At 41.2% G+C, this 19,386-nt stretch overlaps 1 protein-coding gene across 2 annotated transcripts in view; it reads right to left on the bottom strand.

Moving 5' to 3' along the window:
- Positions 1-19,386, bottom strand: part of PREP (prolyl endopeptidase) — a 191,485-nt gene that overhangs the window by 140,646 nt on the left and 31,453 nt on the right. For both annotated transcript variants that reach the window (XM_073576097.1, XM_073576096.1), the window contains exons 4-6: positions 18,907-19,037; positions 18,391-18,600; positions 16,324-16,445 (exon numbers count right to left, since the gene is read on the bottom strand). In XM_073576097.1, coding sequence (XP_073432198.1) covers positions 16,324-16,445; positions 18,391-18,600; positions 18,907-19,037 — 463 coding nt within the window. The remainder of the gene's footprint in view (positions 1-16,323; positions 16,446-18,390; positions 18,601-18,906; positions 19,038-19,386) is intronic.

The raw sequence follows: 19,386 nt of genomic DNA, 5'->3' as shown, positions 1-19,386 counted from the left end.
GTATTGTTCAACATCTTTATCAACGATTTAGATGAAGGAATTGAGGGTAAACTGATTAAATTTGCTGATGACACAAAGCTAGGAGGGATAGCTAATACTAGAGAAGAGAGAGAGAGGATTCAAAAAGATTTATATAAACTGGAGAAGTGGGCAGCAACTAACAGAATGGTTTTTAACAGGGAGAAATGCAAAGTACTACATCTGGGCAATAAAAATGGAAAAAGCATATATAGAATGGGAGGAATATGGCTAAGTGACAGCACATGTGAAAAAGACTTGGGTATACTAATAGATCACAGACTGAATATGAGTCAACAGTGTGATGCAGCAGCAAAAAAGGCAAATGCAATTCTAGGATGTATTAACAGAAGCATACAGTCTAGATCACGTGAAGTCATTATTTCCCTCTACTCCTCTTTGGTCAGACCTCATCTGGAATATTGTGTCCAGTTTTGGGCACCACATTTTAAAAAAGACATCAACAAACTGGAGCAAGTTCAGAAAAGAGCGACCAGAATGGTGACCGGTCTGCAAACCCTGTCTTATGAGGAAAGGTTGCAGGATTTGGGAATGTTTAGTTTGCAAAAGAGAAGACTGAGAGGAGACTTAATAGCTGTCTACAAATATCTAAAGGGCTGTCACATTGTAGAAGGATCAACTTTATTCTCATTTGCACAAGGAAAGACTAGAAGCAATGGGATGAAACTGAATGGGAGGAGACACAGATTAGATATTAGAAAAAACTTTTTGACAGTTAGAGTGATCAATGAGTGGAACAGGCTGCCACGAGAAGTGGTGAGTTCTCCTTCAATGGAAGTCTTCAAACAGAGGCTGGACAGACATCTGACTGGGATGATTTAGCGAATCCTGCTTTGAGCAGGGGGTTGGACCAGATGGCCCAGGAGGTCCCATCCAACTCTACGATTCTATGATTCTATGAAGGCATCAACATAGAGTTTACAGGAGAAAAAAAAAAGGAGGCATTCAAAGAAAAGAACACGGTCCCTACAGTCAAACATGGGGGAGGTTCCCTGATGTTTGTGGGTTGCTTTGCTGCCTCTGGCACTGGACTGCTTGACCGTGTGCATGGCATTATGAAGTCTGAAGACTACCAACAAATTTTGCAGCATAATGTAGGGCCCAGTGTGAGAAAGCTGGGTCTCCCTCAGAGGTCATGGGTCTTCCAGCAGGACAATGACCCAAAACACACTTCAAAAAGCACTAGAAAATGGTTTGAGAGAAAGCACTGGAGACTTCTAAGGTAGCCAGCAATGAGTCCAGACCTGAATCCCATAGAACACCTGTGGAGAGATCTAAAAATGGCAGTTTGGAGAAGGCACCCTTCAAATATCTGGGACCTGGAGCAGTTTGCCAAAGAAGAATGGTCTAAAATGCCAGCAGAGCATTGTAAGAAACATGATTACCGGTGGAAACGATGGTTACCGGAAGCGGTTGGTCGCAGTTATTTTGGCTAAAGGTTGCGCAACCAAGTATTAGGCTGAGGGTGCCAATACTTTTGTCTGGCCCATTTTTGGAGTTTTGTGTGAAATGATCAATGTTTTGCTTTTTGCTTCATTCTCTTTGTGTTCATTCTTCATTCTCTTTTGTGTTTTTTCATTTAAGACAAATTAAATGAAGATAATAATAACAAAGAATTTGTGTTTGCAATCATTTTCAGGAAGAAACTGAGTATTATCTGACAGAATTGCAGGGGTGTCAATACTTTTGGCCACAACTGTAGCATGCATACATGTTATGGCATTTTAAGAACTTATTTCGAAGAATATTTGAAATTTAAAAAAAAAGAACAGAACTAAGAAAATCATTTTTTTTTTTAGTAAATCAGATGTGTATAGTATGCATGTGTGTTCACAGACTCACCTACTGCCGCCTTTCCCAGGATCCTGCACCGTTCTGCTCCACTTCTCAGTGATGCCACCGGATCACTATGTGCGAGCCGAAAATCTATTTTACAATGTAAGTCTATGGAGCCTCGTTCTAACACTCCATAGGTTTAAAAAGCCATGGTGCTCTGGTTGACCCTGAAAGTCAGAAGAGCAGTGACATCACTAGGAGGTGAAGAACGACGGTGCTGGATCCCAGAGAAGGTAGCGGTAGCAGATGTGAGGCAGTGTCTGGTGTTACATGTAGGGGGTCACTGTATGCTTACCCCAGGATGTGTACGGAGGCATACTGAGGCCATGAGAGGGCATTACAGTCACAGGTATAGCTGTGGTTGCAAAGCAGACTAAAGTAAGTGATGGGTCTTGCACATGCTAGTTGTCCAAGGCAGATTTAAGAAAAACTTGCTCTGGGTTTTTGTGTTTGAAACAGACTACAGTATGGTAGTGTTGCAGTCCAATTCTTTCCCGGCCCGGGTTTTCCAAGTGGCTGAAGGCCACAGGTTGCTAGTTTAAAAACCCCTCAGTATAGGGTTTGGGTGTGTCAGGTTGAGCGTCAATCTGGTGTGTGCTAGAGGGCAGAGCAGTTAGCTCTGTGGTGCTCCATCTGTGTGAGGCAACACAGACAAGCGGAGTCAGAGCAGCCAGGGCAGCTCAGGGGCCTGGCACCCACAGCGCACACAGCGGAGCAGTCACCCATGGCAACTGGTCTCGGAGGTGGACTGTCTTATGCCCGGCAGTGAACCAGAGGTAGACTGTCCTGTGCCCAAAGGAGAACTAGCATGTCTAGCGACTGTAAACTGGAGGATATTGCTCCCGGCTGAGATCCAGAGGATATCGTGTACTGTGTAATGCTGTGAGTAGAACACTTACACGGCAGTGCAGTCGCCCACGGCAACTGGTTTCAAGAGGAGGACTGGGGTGTTTAGTGATTGTAAACTGAAGGATATTGTGTACTGTGTAAAGCTGTGAGTAGAAAATTTACACGGCGGTGCAGTCGCCCATGACAACTGGTCAGAGGTGGACTGGCGTGTTTAGTGACTGTAATCCGGAGGATATCGTGTGCTGTGTTTTGTTGAGCTGAACATTAAAGAGACGTTTTGCTTTGAACTTTGCTGGGTCACTGCCTCATCACTGCTACCGCTGCACAATACAGAGTATATTAACACATATACGCTACACTACATGCGCATATACAAAGATTTATTTTAAAAAATTAAGGCAACTTCATGGGAGTGCTTCTTTAATAAAGAGGCTTTTTTGAATAAAATAAAAAACATTTCAGATTGTGGCACTGCGTCTATAGTTAGATGTTGTTTTCTATGCTAAATGTGAACCCAGCCTTACTCAACAGGGATATTTAGTACCATAGAAAAACGCACGGCAAGAGCGCAATGGGCAAACTGCCTATGGTGGTGGCCATACAAAGTTCTGTGCTTCAACATGCAGCAAATCATTAATAGGGTATGTTCACCTGTAACGTGTTTGCAGTGGAAAATTTCTGTAGTTAATCTAGAGGAATTGTGCAAGTATGCAGCTGCAAATTGTGTAAAAAAAAAACAAAAAAAAAAAAACCCACAATTCTTACATCCACTGATGCCTCTATGGCAGCCCTAGCGTGGTGCCCTACTGCTCGCTGGAGGCCAGTCGTACAGCGATTCCTGAATCAAGAAGTCTTGCTGAGGGAACACCAGGTGCAATGACTGTAGTGTGTTTACATTATTATTTTAAACTCTGAGTAAAGCGCTTTATTTTTTAAATTCTGGGTTAGAGGATTTCTCTGTAGTCCACTGAAAATTATGCAAGGACTGGGGTTTGTTGCAAAGTTTGATTACCTAAATGAAAATCAGCAACATTGTTCAACATCTTTATCAATGATTTTGATGAAGGAATTGAGGGTAAACTGATTAAATTTGCTGATGACACAAAGCTAGGAGGGATAGCTAATACTAGAGAAGAGAGAGAGAGGATTCAAAAAGATATAAATAAACTGAGCAGTGGGCAGCAACTAACAGAATGGTTTTTAACAGGGAAAAATGCAAAGTACTACATCTGGGCAATAAAAATGAAAAAAGCATATACAGAATGGGAGGAATAGGGCTAAGCAACAGCACATGTGAAAAAGACTTGGGTATACTAATAGATCACAGACTGAATATGAGTCAACAGTGTGATGCAGCAGCAAAAAAGGCAAATGCAATTCTAGGATGTATTAACAGAAGCATACAGTCTAGATCACGTGAAGTCATTATTTCCCTCTACTCCTCTTTGGTCAGACCTCATCTGGAATATTGTGTCCAGTTTTGGGCACCACATTTTAAAAAAGACATCAGCAAACTGGAGCAAGTTCAGAAAAGAGCGACCAGAATGGTGACTGGTCTGCAAACCCTGTCTTATGAGGAAAGGTTGCAGGATTTGGGAATGTTTAGTTTGCAAAAGAGAAGACTGAGAGGAGACTTAATAGCTGTCTACAAATATCTAAAGGGCTGTCACATTGTAGAAGGATCAACTTTATTCTCATTTGCACAAGGAAAGACTAGAAGCAATGGGATGAAACTGAATGGGAGGAGACACAGATTAGATATTAGAAAAAACTTTTTGACAGTTAGAGTGATCAATGAGTGGAACAAGCTACCATGAGAAGTGGTGAGTTCTCCTTCAATGGAAGTCTTCAAACAGAGGCTGGACAGACATCTGACTGGGATGATTTAGCGAATCCTGCTTTGAGCAGGGGGTTGGACCAGATGGCCCAGGAGGTCCCTTCCAACTCTACGCTTCTATGATTCATGATTCTATGAACATAACCGTAACATAAATTGACACACTGTGATGGTGAAAATCTGCACTGAAAGGCAATTTCTGCAGTGCGTGGAGGAGATTTGTTTATATCTCAACAGCTTTGCTACTACTAATGATCTGTGTCCATTTTTCTGTCCAAAATCGAAATTCTGAAAGAACCTAGTATTACAAAAATGAGCAAGTGCTCAACAAATTCTTTAAGATATGTTTATATGTGGAGAATTTTACATGATTTCGAGGCAGATTCTGTGCCAAAAAATGAGTGAAAACTGAAAACAATCCACAATCCATGTATGTGAATGGGATTTCTGCGGCCCTGCTCACATGGTACTGAAAACTTACACAGAATAATCTGCAAGAATAAGTGACTTGTGCCCACATGAATCCCACACGGAGAATTAATAATTATTTTTATTGCCAATTGACCGTGTAATGTAAAGTATTCACCCCCTTGGCATTGTTCGTCTTTTGCTACCTTGCAACTTGGAATTTCACAGGGATTTTGAGGCTTTTCATCAGTTCATGTAAAGAACATGCCTACAAATGGGAACATTTGGGTTTCTTTTTATTGTGATGCAAACAACAAACAGGACAAAATAACTGAAAACTTTGGAGTATATAAGTATTTAGCCCCCTAAAGTCAGTACTTTGTAGAGCCTCCTTTTGTGGCAATTATGGCTACAAGTCGCTTTGGATAAGTCTCTATGAGCTTTCCACATCTTGACACTGTGATTTTTGCCTATTCTTTAAGGCACATCTGCTCCACCTCCTTCAAGTTAGATGGTTTCCTCTGGTGAACAGCCATCTTCAAGTCTGAAAACAGATTCTCAAATGGATTAAGACCTGGGCATTGACAAGTCCACTCCAAAACATTTACATGTTTCCCCTTAAACCACTTGACTGTTCTTTAGCACTATGCTTTGGGTCGTCTTGTTTGGAAGGTGAACCTCCATCCCAGTCTCAAATCACCGACAAACAGAATTCGCTCAAGAATATCTCTGTATTTTGCACCATCCATCTACCCTCGGCTAGGACCATTTTCTCTGTCCCTGCTGCCAAAAAACATCCCCAAAGCATGATGCTGCCACCACGTTTCACTGTGGTGATGAGCAATTTTAGTTTGGCACCAGACATAGTTTTTACCTTGTGGGCCAAAATGTTCAATTTTGGTCTCATCTGACCACACCATCTTATTTGGGGAGTCTCCCATATGTCTTTTAGCAAACTCAAAATTAGCCTCAAAATTTGTGTAAGTAAAAGCGTTTTTCTGCCCAGTATTCCATTAAGGCCACCTCTATGGAGTGTACTGTCGTCGTATGGACAGATACTCCAGTTTCTCCAGCTCCTTCTGGGTTACCTTTGGTCTCTGTGCTGCCTCTTTGATTAACACCGTCCTTGCTGAGCATTTTTGGTGGGCAACCCTCTCTTGGCAGGTTTGCTGTGGTACCATTTCTTTCCATTTGATGATAATGGATTTCATGGTGCCTCGGGGGATCATCAGAGATTGAGATTTTTAAAAAAATTTATTTTATTTTTTTTTAAATAACCCAACCCTGATTTGTACTTCTCCACATGTTTGTCCCTAACTTATTTAGTTAGCTGTGCCTCTTGCTTAAAGGGATTGTCTGGTCCAAACCGATAAGTCTGCAGTCACTCTGTGTGATTTGCCAGTTTTGGAGTCGGAACCGGAAGGTATGCACATGCTATACATAATCCCGGCCAGTGGGCGCAGCCTTGCTCAATACAAGTGTATGGAGAGAGGCCACGCCCACTGGCCGAGAGTATGTATAACTTACTCTCCAGTCTCCAGTTCAGAACCCGGCAGTGCACAATGCGTGCGCTGGTGGGATTCATAAGTCTTTAGTCACACAGAGTGACTGCAAACTTATCTGTTTAGACCAACCAACCCCTTTAATGGAGTTGCAGCCTCTGTGGCCTTTCAGAGAAGGTGTGTATATACTGATAGACCATGGGACACTTAAGATTGCACACAGGTGGACTTCTTTTCACTAAGCACGTAAGTTCTGAAGGTAATTGCAAGCACCAGAAATTTTTAGGGGCTTCATAGCAAAAGGAGTGAGAATACATATGCACATGCTAATTTTTAGTAATTTGATCCCATAAATGTAATTTATGCCTATATTTTTGTCACTTCACTAACTTAGACTGTTTGGTGCTGATGCATCACACACAAGTCGGATTACAAAAATATTTAAAAGCAGGTTGTAATGTAACAAAATAGGTAAAAAGCGAAGGGGGTGAATACATTTGAAAGCCGCTGTAGATACCCATATTGACGGCTTAGGAGGGTTGATCATACTGACAGATTCCCTTTAAGCGATGTGTATATAGTGATCAGGATGGCAAAGAGTAAAATTCTCCTCGCCTTCTCTGTAGGGAATTTGACTGTGTCTGACAACTGGCTACACGCACCCACACGATCTCCTGCAAACTGCTTTCGCTGAATTGATGTTTTAGAATGTCAGTGCAGAGTAAAGTAAGGAATGCCTGGACAATTAATTTCTGTGTGTAATTCAGAATGAAAGGGGCTATCCAATTCAGAAAAACTCATTCTTAAAGGGTTAATCCATTACTGGACAAACCCTGATTACGGTAATCAATTGAGTGCCCCATATTAACCCCTCTCTGACATCAGACGTACTATTCCGTCCAAGTGCCCTGAACCTATTTGACCATGGACGGAATAGTACGTCTCCGCAATCGGCCGCGCACACGGGTGGTGTGCAGCCGATCGCGGCCAGGTGTCAGCACTTTAATCCCCGAAATGCTGCGATCGAACACAATCGCAGCATTCCCGAAGCAGGCAGAGGGCTGACAGCCCCTCTGCCTTTGGATCGGAGACCCTGCGGGGTGACATGGGGTCCAAATTGCTGCCATGGTAACACGATGTCATGATGACATCCGGGTTACCAGAGCTGGCAAACTTCCAAGTGATGCGCAGTGCATGATCAGGAAGTCTCTCAGGTCAGTGCAGTAAGTGCGGCGCTGACAGCTTCTATAGGATGCAGATGCTGCTTCATCTGCAGGCTATAGAAGCGATCTGCCGGCAAAAAATGATTGGCCCATAGTGGGACAAAGTGTAAAAGATAGAATAAAGTACAAAAAAAATTAAAATAATTGTAAAAATATTTAAAAAAAATTAAAATAATTAAAAAAATCAATATATTCTATCACTAAATAAATATTTGAATGAAAAAACAAAATCTAAACAATAAAATTACCATTGGTATCGCTGCGTCTGAAACGACCTGACCTATAAAACGGTCCCACTAGTTAACCCCTTTAGTGAACACAATAAAAAAAGGCAGAAAACAATACTTTATCATCATACCGCCCAACAAAAAGTGGAATAACACACGATCAAAAAGACGAATAAAAATAAACATGGTAGTGCTGAAAAAGCCATCTTGTCCCGCAAAAAACAAACTCCCATACAGCTCCATCACCAGAATAATAAAAAAATTATAGCACTCAGAATAAAGCGATGCAAAAATATTTTTTTATATGAAATAGTTTTTATTGTATAAAAGCGCCAAAACATTAAAAAAGATACAAATGAGGTATCGCTGTAATCGTACTAACCCAAACAATTAAACTGCCTTATCAACTTTACCTCACACGGAACGGTAGAAACACCACCTCGCCAAAAGAAATTCATGAATTGCTGGTTTTTGTTCATTCTGCCTCCGAAAAATCGGAATAAAAAGTGGCAAAAAATGTCATGTGCCCGAAAACGGTAATAATAAAATCATCAACTTGTCCCGCAAAAAACAAGACCTCACATGACTCTGTGGGCCAAAATATGGAAAAATTATAGCTCTCAAAATATGGTGATGCAAAAACTATTTTTTTGCGATAAAACGCGTCTTTTAGTGTGTGACAGCAGCCAAACAGGAAAACCAGCTTTAAGGCCTCTTTCACACGTCCTGATATTTCCGGTACTGGAGATGTCAGTGTCCGTGTGTGTAATACTTGCGGCACACATGTGGCATGCATGTGCCGCATCAGTAGCACAAGGACGGGCGCCAGGGAAGAAGTGTTACGGTAAACGCTATTCCCCGGCACCAGGTGCTGAAAACGGCTCTCATCATTCTCCCCTGCTCTGCCAGCGATCGGCACAAGCACGGGAGAATGATGAGAGCAGTGTTCAGCACACGGCGCCGGGGAACAGCGCTTAGTGTAACGCTTCTTTCCTGGCGCCGATGCATGTCAAATGTCTAATGGATGACACCATGTGTGTAATGCGTATGAACATGTGCTTCTTTTTTTTTGTGGCCCGTGCTGACATTGAAAAACGGACATGTCAGCCCACGTGATTTGCCCAAGGACACACGGTTTGTGGAAACACAATGACATGTGCGCAGACTCATTCACTTGAATAGGTAAATAGCACTCCGTTCCTTCCAAGTCTCTCCGCATGACTAAGTAGCACTGTACAGCCACATATGGGGTATTGCCACATTCAGTAGAAATTGTGGGACACATTTTGTGTGAAAATGTAAAATCTTTGGCTAAAACAAAATTTTGGTGGTAAAAATGTAGCTATTTTGTCCTCACTGCCCGATGGTATAAAATTCTGTGACACACCCATGGTGTCAATATGATCACTACACCCCTAGTTGAATTCATTGAGGTGTAGTTCGTAAAATGGGGTCACTTATGGGGGGGTTCTGCTGTTTTGGCACCTCATGGGCTCTTCCAGTGGGTCATGGCACCTGCAAACTATAACGTAACATCGGGTGCTCCTTCCATTCTGAGCTCTGCTATGTTCCCAAACAGTGGTTTACCCCCACATATTGGGTATCAGCCTACTCAGGACAAATTGCACAATAAGTTTTGGGGTCCAATTTCTTCTATTACCCTTGGGAAAATAAAAAATTGGGGGCGAAAAGATCATTTTTGTGGAAAAAAATATGATTTTTTTATTTTTATGGCTCTATGTTATAAACTTCTATATCGTGTTCACCAAACATCTGGATAAGTTCCTTAGGGGGTCAAGTTTTCAAAATGGTGTCACTTGTGGGGAGTATCCACTGTTTAGGCACATCAGGGGCTCTCCAAACGCGACATGGCGTCCAAGCTCAATGCCAGCCAATTTTGAGTTGAAAAAGTAAAGCGGTGTTCCTTCCCTTCCGAGCTCTGCCATGCGCCCAAACAGTGGTATCAGCGTACTCAGGACAAGTTGCACAACAACTTTTGGGGTCCAATTTCTCCTATTACCCTTGGTAAAATAAAAAAAAAATTGAATCTGAAATAATTTTTTTGTGAAAAAAAGTTAAATGTTCTTTTTTTTAAAAACATTTCAAAAATTTATGAAGCATCTGAAGGGTTAATAAACGTCTTGAATGTGGTTTTGTGCACCTTGAGGGGTGCAGTTTTTAGAATTGTATCACTTTGGGCATTTTCTATCCTATAGACCCCACAAAATGACTTCAAATGTGATGTGGTCCCAAAAAAAAAAAATGATGCTGTAAAAATGAGAAACCGCTGTTTAAATTTTAACCCTTATAATGTCCTAGCAAAAAAAAAAATCTTGGTTCCAAAATTGTGCTGTTGTAAAGTAAACATGTGGGAAATGTTAATTATTAAGAATTTTATGTGACGCATCTCTATGATTTAAGGGCATAAATATTCAAAGTTGGAACATTGCAAAATTTTCACCAAATTTCCGTTTTTTTTCACAAATAAACGCACGTTATATCAATGAAATTTTACCACTACCATGAAATACAATATGTCACGAGAAAACATTGTCAGAATCACCGGGATCCATGGAAGCGTTTCAGAGTTGTTACCTCATAAAGAGACAGTGGTCAGAATTGTAAAAATTGGCCCGGTCATTAACGTGCAAACCATCCTCGGGGGTAAAGGGGTTAAATAAAACCATTCAATACCCCCATTCCTCCATAGCGCAGTTCCCATGTTGCTGCTTCTATGTATTGGTTATGTCATGTGACTGCTGTAGCCAGTCAGCGGCAGTATGAAATATCGTCTATACGGAGAATGCTCACAAACTGCAGCATATGTTGCCCTTGGAGGTCCAAGAAAAAAAAAATCCTGCAGTATACTTTTTTGCCCTTTTCTAGTGGAGCACCGTTTACAAAAGTGCAGTTTGCTACACAATTCCATACAGTTTTAAAAAAAAAAATAATAATGCTGATTTATACCCCTGTTTTGACATTAAGCTGTAAAAGCAACCCTAACTATGTTTGTTGACTATGTAAGACATTTTACCATTACCCGGTGTACCAGCCAAACATATGCAATGTGTGCTGAGCCTACAGGAAGCTTGAAATACGCAGTCTATCAGGTTTTGTATATAACTATAATTGTGGGCATCACGGTTACTTACTTGACAGTTTAATATACAAGAAACAAAGGTATGCTTAGCTTGGCGCCAGAGTTGGACTGGCCCACCAGAGAAACGAAGAATTCTCCGGTGGGCCCTGGCTTCTTCTTCAGGAGAGTTCATAGTGCAAACCTTGAGTGGTGGAGAAAGGTGGGCCCTCAGAATCAAATCCTCTGGTGGGCCCAATGTTCTTCAGTCTGACACTGCTTGGCGCCATATTGTTCCTCTTGGCTGTAAGTGTACCGACGTTATATATGCAGTAAAGCAGGCAACAAAAGTCTTTCATCTAAAAGAGCTCACGGAACAATATACAAAGAATTCATTATGCTACACATAATGCAAAGCCCGACATGGCGCAGAAAGAAAAGAAGAATCTGAATAAGATCCTCAGTCGCCCAGAAACACACATTTTTATTAGAATTTCCCAAGCCCTGTCTGAACATGAGTGATAATTCCAATTTCCCAAGAAAGAGCTCTTTTTGCATCTGCCTGATGACAGATACGGAACATACATCTGAAGATTTCATACATAAGGAATGATGAGTACTGCTCAATAAATGGGAAATGTAGAGCAGAAAAGAAGACTAGATTTTTTTTCACCGGCTATAAATTGCTTCAATGCCTCAGGATTTCTAATCGGGATAGAGAAATAGTAGAGCTAGTATTAGGTCAACCTGACGCAGGTATTCCCGTGGGATGCAACATGGTAAAGGCCAATTAGGCATATATTCATCACCACAAATGCTTTAACCATTGGGAATTCCATGCAGTTGAGAAAATCGGGCCAGAAACCAGACTCTACGTTATTGAATCCCCTAATATGATTTTTTACCACTTAACCCATTACACAGAAACTACACTGATCACATCGCCGAGGATGATATGTGACTGAGCGTAGCAATTTCCTCTTTGTTGAAATCTGGTTGAGTGGCATGGTTTATGAAGACCACGACTTCATTATATACACATGTCTGCATCATCATGGTCAATTAGTATATCTGTTAGGTTAAGTAGATAAACACTTCCACCCATCTTGTCATCAAGACATATACAGCCATAACCTTTAATGACTCAGTTGCGCCAGCAAAAACAGCAAAATCACCCCGTAAAACAAACTGCTCTCAAAAATGATGGGAACCCTTACATTTCACACTAAACCTCAATGAATAAAAGGCTCAAGGTGGGGTCACAAACTGTTGGCGCAGCCTCACGTTGCACCAACATTTTGCAACTTTTCAAAGGTTCTTATGCCAGAATTCTGGTGAAAATGCTTTGATGAATTGGGCCCAAAATCTTAACTGATATAAATTGTGTGATTCATTGAGAACAAAATAATATATATGCACAGTAAGTAGAAATGAGAATCAATAACCGATTGAGAACTGAATGCCAAGTACTCCAGAAAATATAAGTAAAAAATTGAACTCAAGGGTGGATCTAACTTGTTGGAATTTCATGACAGCAACTCACATTGTGACCGGGTAGTATGTATAACCTCAACGAGCCTGTATGCATTGTGGCAGAGTCATTGGTGAAGTGATGGAGGGGAGATACGTGTTACTGTGCATGATGGCGTCAGTGATGTCAAACCAGAATAGTTTCCTCCAGCACACTGCGAGTTGGGACAGTTTATATAAAGTTACATGATGGGCTGGTTTTACTGGACCTCCATAGAGCGGGTGGGAGAGGGTCCACGTATCTCCACCTGCAGTGTCCTTACAGGACCTGTGTGATGTCAGGATCATGTGATCCGTAACATGATGGAGGAGTCACAAGGCCTGGGCTTAAATGGCTGAATGTCAGAGCTTCCAGCGTTCAGTGGTTGCCTGGACACAGAACACTCCAGGAAGTTGTGTGCTCAATGTGAACCGTGGACATTACTGCCTGTTAGCGGGCTGATCCCCGCTAGGAAAAGGACTGTGTTGATTTTGTTTCTTTGTTTTACCCAGAGGGCCGTGTTCATGTTCCCAGTTTGGTTAGGCTGCTACAATAAACCAAGCCTTTTCTTACAGAGACAGTGTTCCAGTTAAACCTGTGTCCAGCCGAGTGAGCTGCTCTACCACAGCATGTAGGAATGCTCCTGAAGAGACAGTGTATGGCCTTCTCCGAGACCTAGATTAGGGCATCAGGGAGCTCCTGGTTTGTGCTGATACTTGGCGAGGTGTCCCAGAGGTTCTCAACTGGATTAAGGTTTTGGGCATGTGAAATCCAGGCAACACACTCTGGCCATATGAGGCTGTCATTGTCCTGCAGTAGGAGGTACCCTATGGCCCTGCACCAGGTTATGGTCTAACAACGAATAACTTTGTGGATTTCAGTGTAGTCAGGGTACAGCCAACTATCACAAGGAGGTTTGTGTGACCCTCCACTCCAAGGATGTGTCTCCAGACACCATTACTAACCCATTGCCACATTGGTCACGCTGAATGATGTTGCAAGCAGCATAACGTTCAACGTGGCATCTCCAGACACTTTTATGGCTGTCATATGTGAACATTATAGATCTGTCCTCAACTAAGATAAGAATGGCGTTGCCCATGTTGATCTGGCAATTATTGAGTTCTTTGGCAAATGCCAATTAAGCTGCATAATGCTGAGCGATGAGCACAAGTCCCAGTACAGGGCATCCGGCCCCTATGATACTTTCATGGAGTTTGTTTGTGACAGTTTGATAAAAAGTTGCTTATATCTATAAGCAGTCAGTAATTTTAAACATTTTTCATGATGAGAAGAACCATTTCATTTTTTTTTTTTTTTTTTTTGGGGGGGGGGGGGGGGGCATGGTATATAAACAGGATAAAAAATAAAGAAATCACTCTTCATAGAATGGTAGAGCTGGATGGGACCTCCTGGGCCATCTGGTCCAACATCCTGCTCAAAGCAGGATTCACTAAGTCATCCCGGACAGATATCTGTCCAGTCTCTGTTTGAAGACTTCTATTGAAGGAGAACTCACCACCTCTCGTGGCAGCCTGTTCCACTCACTGAACACCGTAACTGTCAAAAAGTTTTTTCTAATATCTAATCTGCGTCTCCTCCCATTCAGTTTCATCCCATTGCTTCTAGTCTTTCCTTGTGCAAATGAGAATAAAGATGATCCTTCTACAATGTGACAGCCCTTGAGATATTTAGACAGCTATTAAGTCTCCTCTCAGTCTTCTCTTTTGCAAGCTCAACATTCCCAAATCCTGCAACCTTTCCTCATAAGACATGGTTTGCAGACGGGTCACCATTCTGGTCTCTCTTTTCTGAAGTTGCTCAAGTTTGTTGATGTCTTTTTTAAAATGTGGTGCCCAAAACTGGACACAGTATTCTAGATGAGGTCTGACCAAAGACGAGTAGAGGGCAATAATGACTTCACGTGATCTAGACTGTATGCTTCTGTTAATACATCCTAGAATTGCATTTGTCTTTTTTGCTGCTGCATCACACTGTTGACTGATATTCAGTCTGTGATCTATTAGTATACCCAAGTCTTTTTCACATGTGCTGTTGCTTAGCCCTACTCCTCCCATTCTGTATATGCTTTTTTCATTTTTATTGCCCAGATGTAGTACTTTGCATTTTTCCCTGTTAAAAACCATTCTGTTAGTTGCTGCCCACTTCTCCAGTTTATTTATATCTTTTTGAATCCTCTTTCTCTTCTCTAGTATTAGCTATCCCTTGCATACCCTTTGTGAGCAGAAGCAATACAAATCTGAGCAGTCTAAAATTACAAATGTGTTTAAGTAAAAAAAAAAGAGTTAAAAAAGAGACAAAAAAATTAAAACAAAAACTAAAAGCATTGAAATTAAAGACTTGAAGGATTTTTTTTTGTTGTTTTAATGGACCTAAAACAATTCCGGTATTATAAAATATCAACGTTTGATAGTACTCAGCCTTTTTCGCTCCAGTGCCTCCATGATACTGCTGCGATCTCCATGTTTTGGCTGCAGAGGTGACATCAAGTCAACAGTGTGACAGTGTGCATCACTGGTGAGCCAATAACAGAGCTCAGCATCTCTGTCAAAGCAGACGGCAGAGCCAGAAAACCCCTTTAATCTGAAATATTTTGGCAGCCCCATTTATAAACAGCACTGAACATTATACTATAAATTAAGGAAATACTGTATATAATCGACTATAAGCTGACCCGAGTAGAAGCCAAGGCACCTAATTTTGCCACAAAAAACTGGGTAAGCTTATTGACTCGAGTATAAGCCGGGGAGACTCCTCACTGTCCTGGTATGCATGGCTCCCCCGTCTCTGTCCTTGTATGATAGAGTATAAGGAACCTATCCTTGTATGCATGGCTCCTCCATCGCTGTCCTGGTATGCATGGCTCCCTGTCTCTGTCCTTGTATGCATGGCTCGCCCAACCCTGTCCTTGTATGCATGGCTCCCTATCACCAATCCTTGTATGCATGGCTCCCCCATCCTGTCCTTGTATGCATGGCTCCTTATCCCGCATCCTTGTATACATGTTCTCTATTAAAAAAAAAAAGACAAACATCCTACTTATATTGTCTGCGCGCCCTCGAAGCATCTCGTTCTGGCACCAGCAGCTCTTCCTGCCGAGCAATCATGTTGACCTGCTCATCAAGGTAATGAATATGCGCTCCACACCTATGGGAGTGGAGAGGTGTAAATATTCATTACCTTAATGAGCAGGGCCATGTGATTGCTCAGCTGGAAATGCTGCTGGCGCTGGAACCAACGAGATGCAGCGAGGGCGCGCAGGAAAAAGTGCTGAAAAACTCGGCTTATACACGAGTATATACGGTATATCCCTCTGCTGGATACAAACATCCTGCAAAATGTCCCATAGATGTGTTGTAAGATGATCAAAGAGCCAAAAGTATATACCCACACAACAAAAAAAACAAAACAAAAAAAAAAAAGGGAAAATATTTTGATTCAGAATTAAATGAAACACATTAGAAAAATGACACTAAAAGTTTAAGAGTCCTGGGTATGCTGTTCGTATACAGTGTAGGCTCCAAACTCTGTACACTGGCGGAAGAGTTATTAAAAGTGGTGGGGCAAGTGAAGAGACTCCCGATAGGCATCATGGAAGTTGCAGTTGCCTTTTCGCCAAATGGTTTGGGTTTGCAAAATGACCCGTAAAGAACTTTCCAATATGTATGTATGTTTGTGGGTTTGTTCTTAGGATTGGTGATAAAATGATGGCATAGACTTGGGATCTGCCTTTAAACACTTGCTAGCCCTTCAGCACATCAGTCATAAAGAATAAGGAAAAAGGCTTCTTCTTACCTCAGCTCCCCCCATCCATTTAGGCTCATCTAAGAACTCAGCACATAATATATCTTTGGACTGGTCGGTTCCAATGACATGATAAAAAAGTTTCTGATGAACATTGGTGGATGTTTCCGTACCTTTAGAAAAGGGAGTAAAGATAATATCAAATAAAACTTCTAAGGAGTAAAAAAGGTATCTGTAAATATGGCTTTATTCATGGGGTGAAGCTGCGCTCACATCAGTGCACTGTATTCCTCTATCCCATGCTGTAACTGGGACAGAATAACGAAACCCCAGTCAGGGACAGAGCAGTCACCAACTATAATGGGGTCCTTGGGTTTCGGTTAGGGTGTCCACCATCATAGCATACAGAGCTGCACCTACTCTGACATGCAGAAGTTTTAGAGTCTTTTTCATCAGTTATTAACCAGTTCTGGTTCAGGGTATTTTGGGTGCCCATGAGTACAGGTTTTAGCATGCACAACCGTATTTACTTGTTGGGCCATCAATGTGATTTTAACTGCATTTACTATTCAGTTTTTATTTTTATTGTAGTTTACAAACATTTATTTTACAGTAACTGGTGGGTGTTTTTTTTGGAGGGGGGGGGGTAATTAAGTATATTTCTATTATTTTAATTTGTGGCCGCACAAAGTTTATTAATAGTCACAGTTTTGGTTAAACCCAGGAGCAGCCTCCCCTTACTAGAATCCCTGGCATTCACGTGACAGTCAATCATTAACAGCAATATAAGAAATGAGAGGATTTCATGCCTTCTGACTAGTAATGAGCGAGTGTGCTCAGACAAGGTGTTATAGGAGCATGCTCGTGTGCTAACAAAGCATCTTCAGCGTGCTCGAATAATATGTTCGAGTCCTCGCGCCTACATGTCTCGCAACTATTCGACAGCCACAACACATGCAGTGATTGCCTGTTCGCTAGGCAATTCATACATGCATTGTGTGGACTCAAAACATATTATCAGACCTCACTTAAGGCACCCAGATAGCCCCCGAGCATGCTTGGATAACAGCTTATAACGTTCGTTCATTTCTACTTCCGACTTCTGTCCATGGTGAACTTTTTTAAAACCCCATCCCATTACTTTTCTAGGGTATGCTGAGGATTAGCTTTACTGCACTCTGCCTATTCTGTTGTAAATCTGAGTCGGATACCATCCTTTAGGTCAATCCACTTGTCTCCATGTAACATCATTTATTCTATTATTTCTTAACACTATTTTTGGTGATTCCTTTGTATCTCCGTTCATACTGCACCCACACACACACGATACACTATTTGAAAGGTAAACTTGCCCTCTTCAGCAAGAAAATAGGCAAACAAACCACACATTCACAACTTGATCACAAAATACAGTTTAAAGATTCATTTTCATAAACCTGCAGTAAGGAAACATGACCTGCAGGTGGCACCACAGTATCCCAAAGCACACTACCAACACATTTGTAAATATGCACTGCTTTTTCGCTGATTACTTCGCCCCACACACACGATACACCATTTGAAAGGTAAACTTGCTCCCTTCAGCAAGAAAACAGCCAAACAAACCACACACTCACGATTTTATCACTAAATACAGTTGAAACATTCATTTTCATAAACCTGCAGAATGACACAATGACCTGCAGGTGGCACCTCAAGCGGAAAACATTTTTTGGCCTCAACTTATCAAAACAATTTATTGTATTACCAATCTATATATATATATAAATACCTGTCTGTGTCCATCAGCTCATGAAATACATTTACATTTGACCAGCTTGCTTTTTCTGAAATTGCCTGCGCCACCGACGACCAATGTGCGAAAATTTCGCACGGGCCAAGCTAGTGCAGCAGGAAAAAGGGACAATTTTCATTTCCTTGGCCATTTAACTAGGACTATGTATAATAAATGGGACTGAAAAGTACTATAAATGCTTATGAGAGCCCATCAACTGCAGAGGAAAATTAAGAATTTAGCAGAAGAATGAATAAGGCCAAACAATACAGGTAAGAAGAATTGTATGAATGTATGAATACATTGTGACTTAGTGCAGAGACAGGAAAGCTAGCATGACTCACCATCACTTTTGCCTTCTTGTTTAGGATAAGAGTTGTAGAACATCCCAACACCATCATGGGTCCAGGACATGCAGCTGAATTTCACTCTTTCCAGGACATCTGGGAGCTCCTCCTGGTTGCTGACTTTCATGAATTTGATAGTAACCCAGTCTGAGCCGCTGTTGCTTAACCCATAAGCAAAATATTCTCCATCTTCAGTAAATGCATAGCCTGGACAAAGGGAACATAGAAAATTGTTAGCTCAATAGTTTAACATGCTCTGGAGATTTTCTCTAGTTTTTTTTTTTTCTTTATCAGAAAACAATGCATGCAGAAAACTAAAATGCTTGCTACAAATGTAAAAAAAAAAAAAAAAAAAAAAAAAAAAGGGGGTTGTCTGGGATTGGAGTATTGGTGATCACATCACTTTTAATCATGTAATGAATAAGCTGACAACATAATGCAATTTTACAATTTCATGAACATCAATCTACTAAATTGTACAATATCACAAAATCTAAAAGAAAGTTATCTGACCTCGCAATGCAATAGTGCCATCTTCAGAAAAAGTGTTAGGATCCAGGAAAACCCGAGGTTCAGCATCTAGAGAATCTTGAACATACATCACTCTTTGATTTTGAAGGCCAGAATTGTAAAAGTAGAAATACCTTAAATATGAACAGAAAACATCTGTTATTTGCGTTATAGTATACAAATAGATAAATGCATGAAGTAACCTAAAAAGGTTGGGCTATGAAATATTACTCTCTGTTCGAATACGATGTTGTGACGCCCCCTGCTGTTCTGCTAATCTTCAGCTGGTACTGTATAAAAAGTCTACACATCCAGTGTTAAAATGCCAGGGTTTTGTCATATAAAAAAAAAATAACATACCAAAAAGAACCATTTCAGAACTTTTTCCACCTTTCAAAGGGAAAATGGGATTAACCCCTTAAGCCCCAAGGGTGGTTTGCACGTTAATGACCAGGCCAATTTTTACAATTCTGACCACTGTCC

This window comes from Dendrobates tinctorius, unplaced genomic scaffold, assembly GCF_039654945.1.
Source record: "Dendrobates tinctorius isolate UK_male_01 unplaced genomic scaffold, ASM3965494v1 ptg000046l, whole genome shotgun sequence".
Classification (NCBI taxonomy): domain Eukaryota; kingdom Metazoa; phylum Chordata; class Amphibia; order Anura; family Dendrobatidae; genus Dendrobates; species Dendrobates tinctorius.
This window is presented reverse-complemented; position numbering and strand designations above follow the sequence as displayed.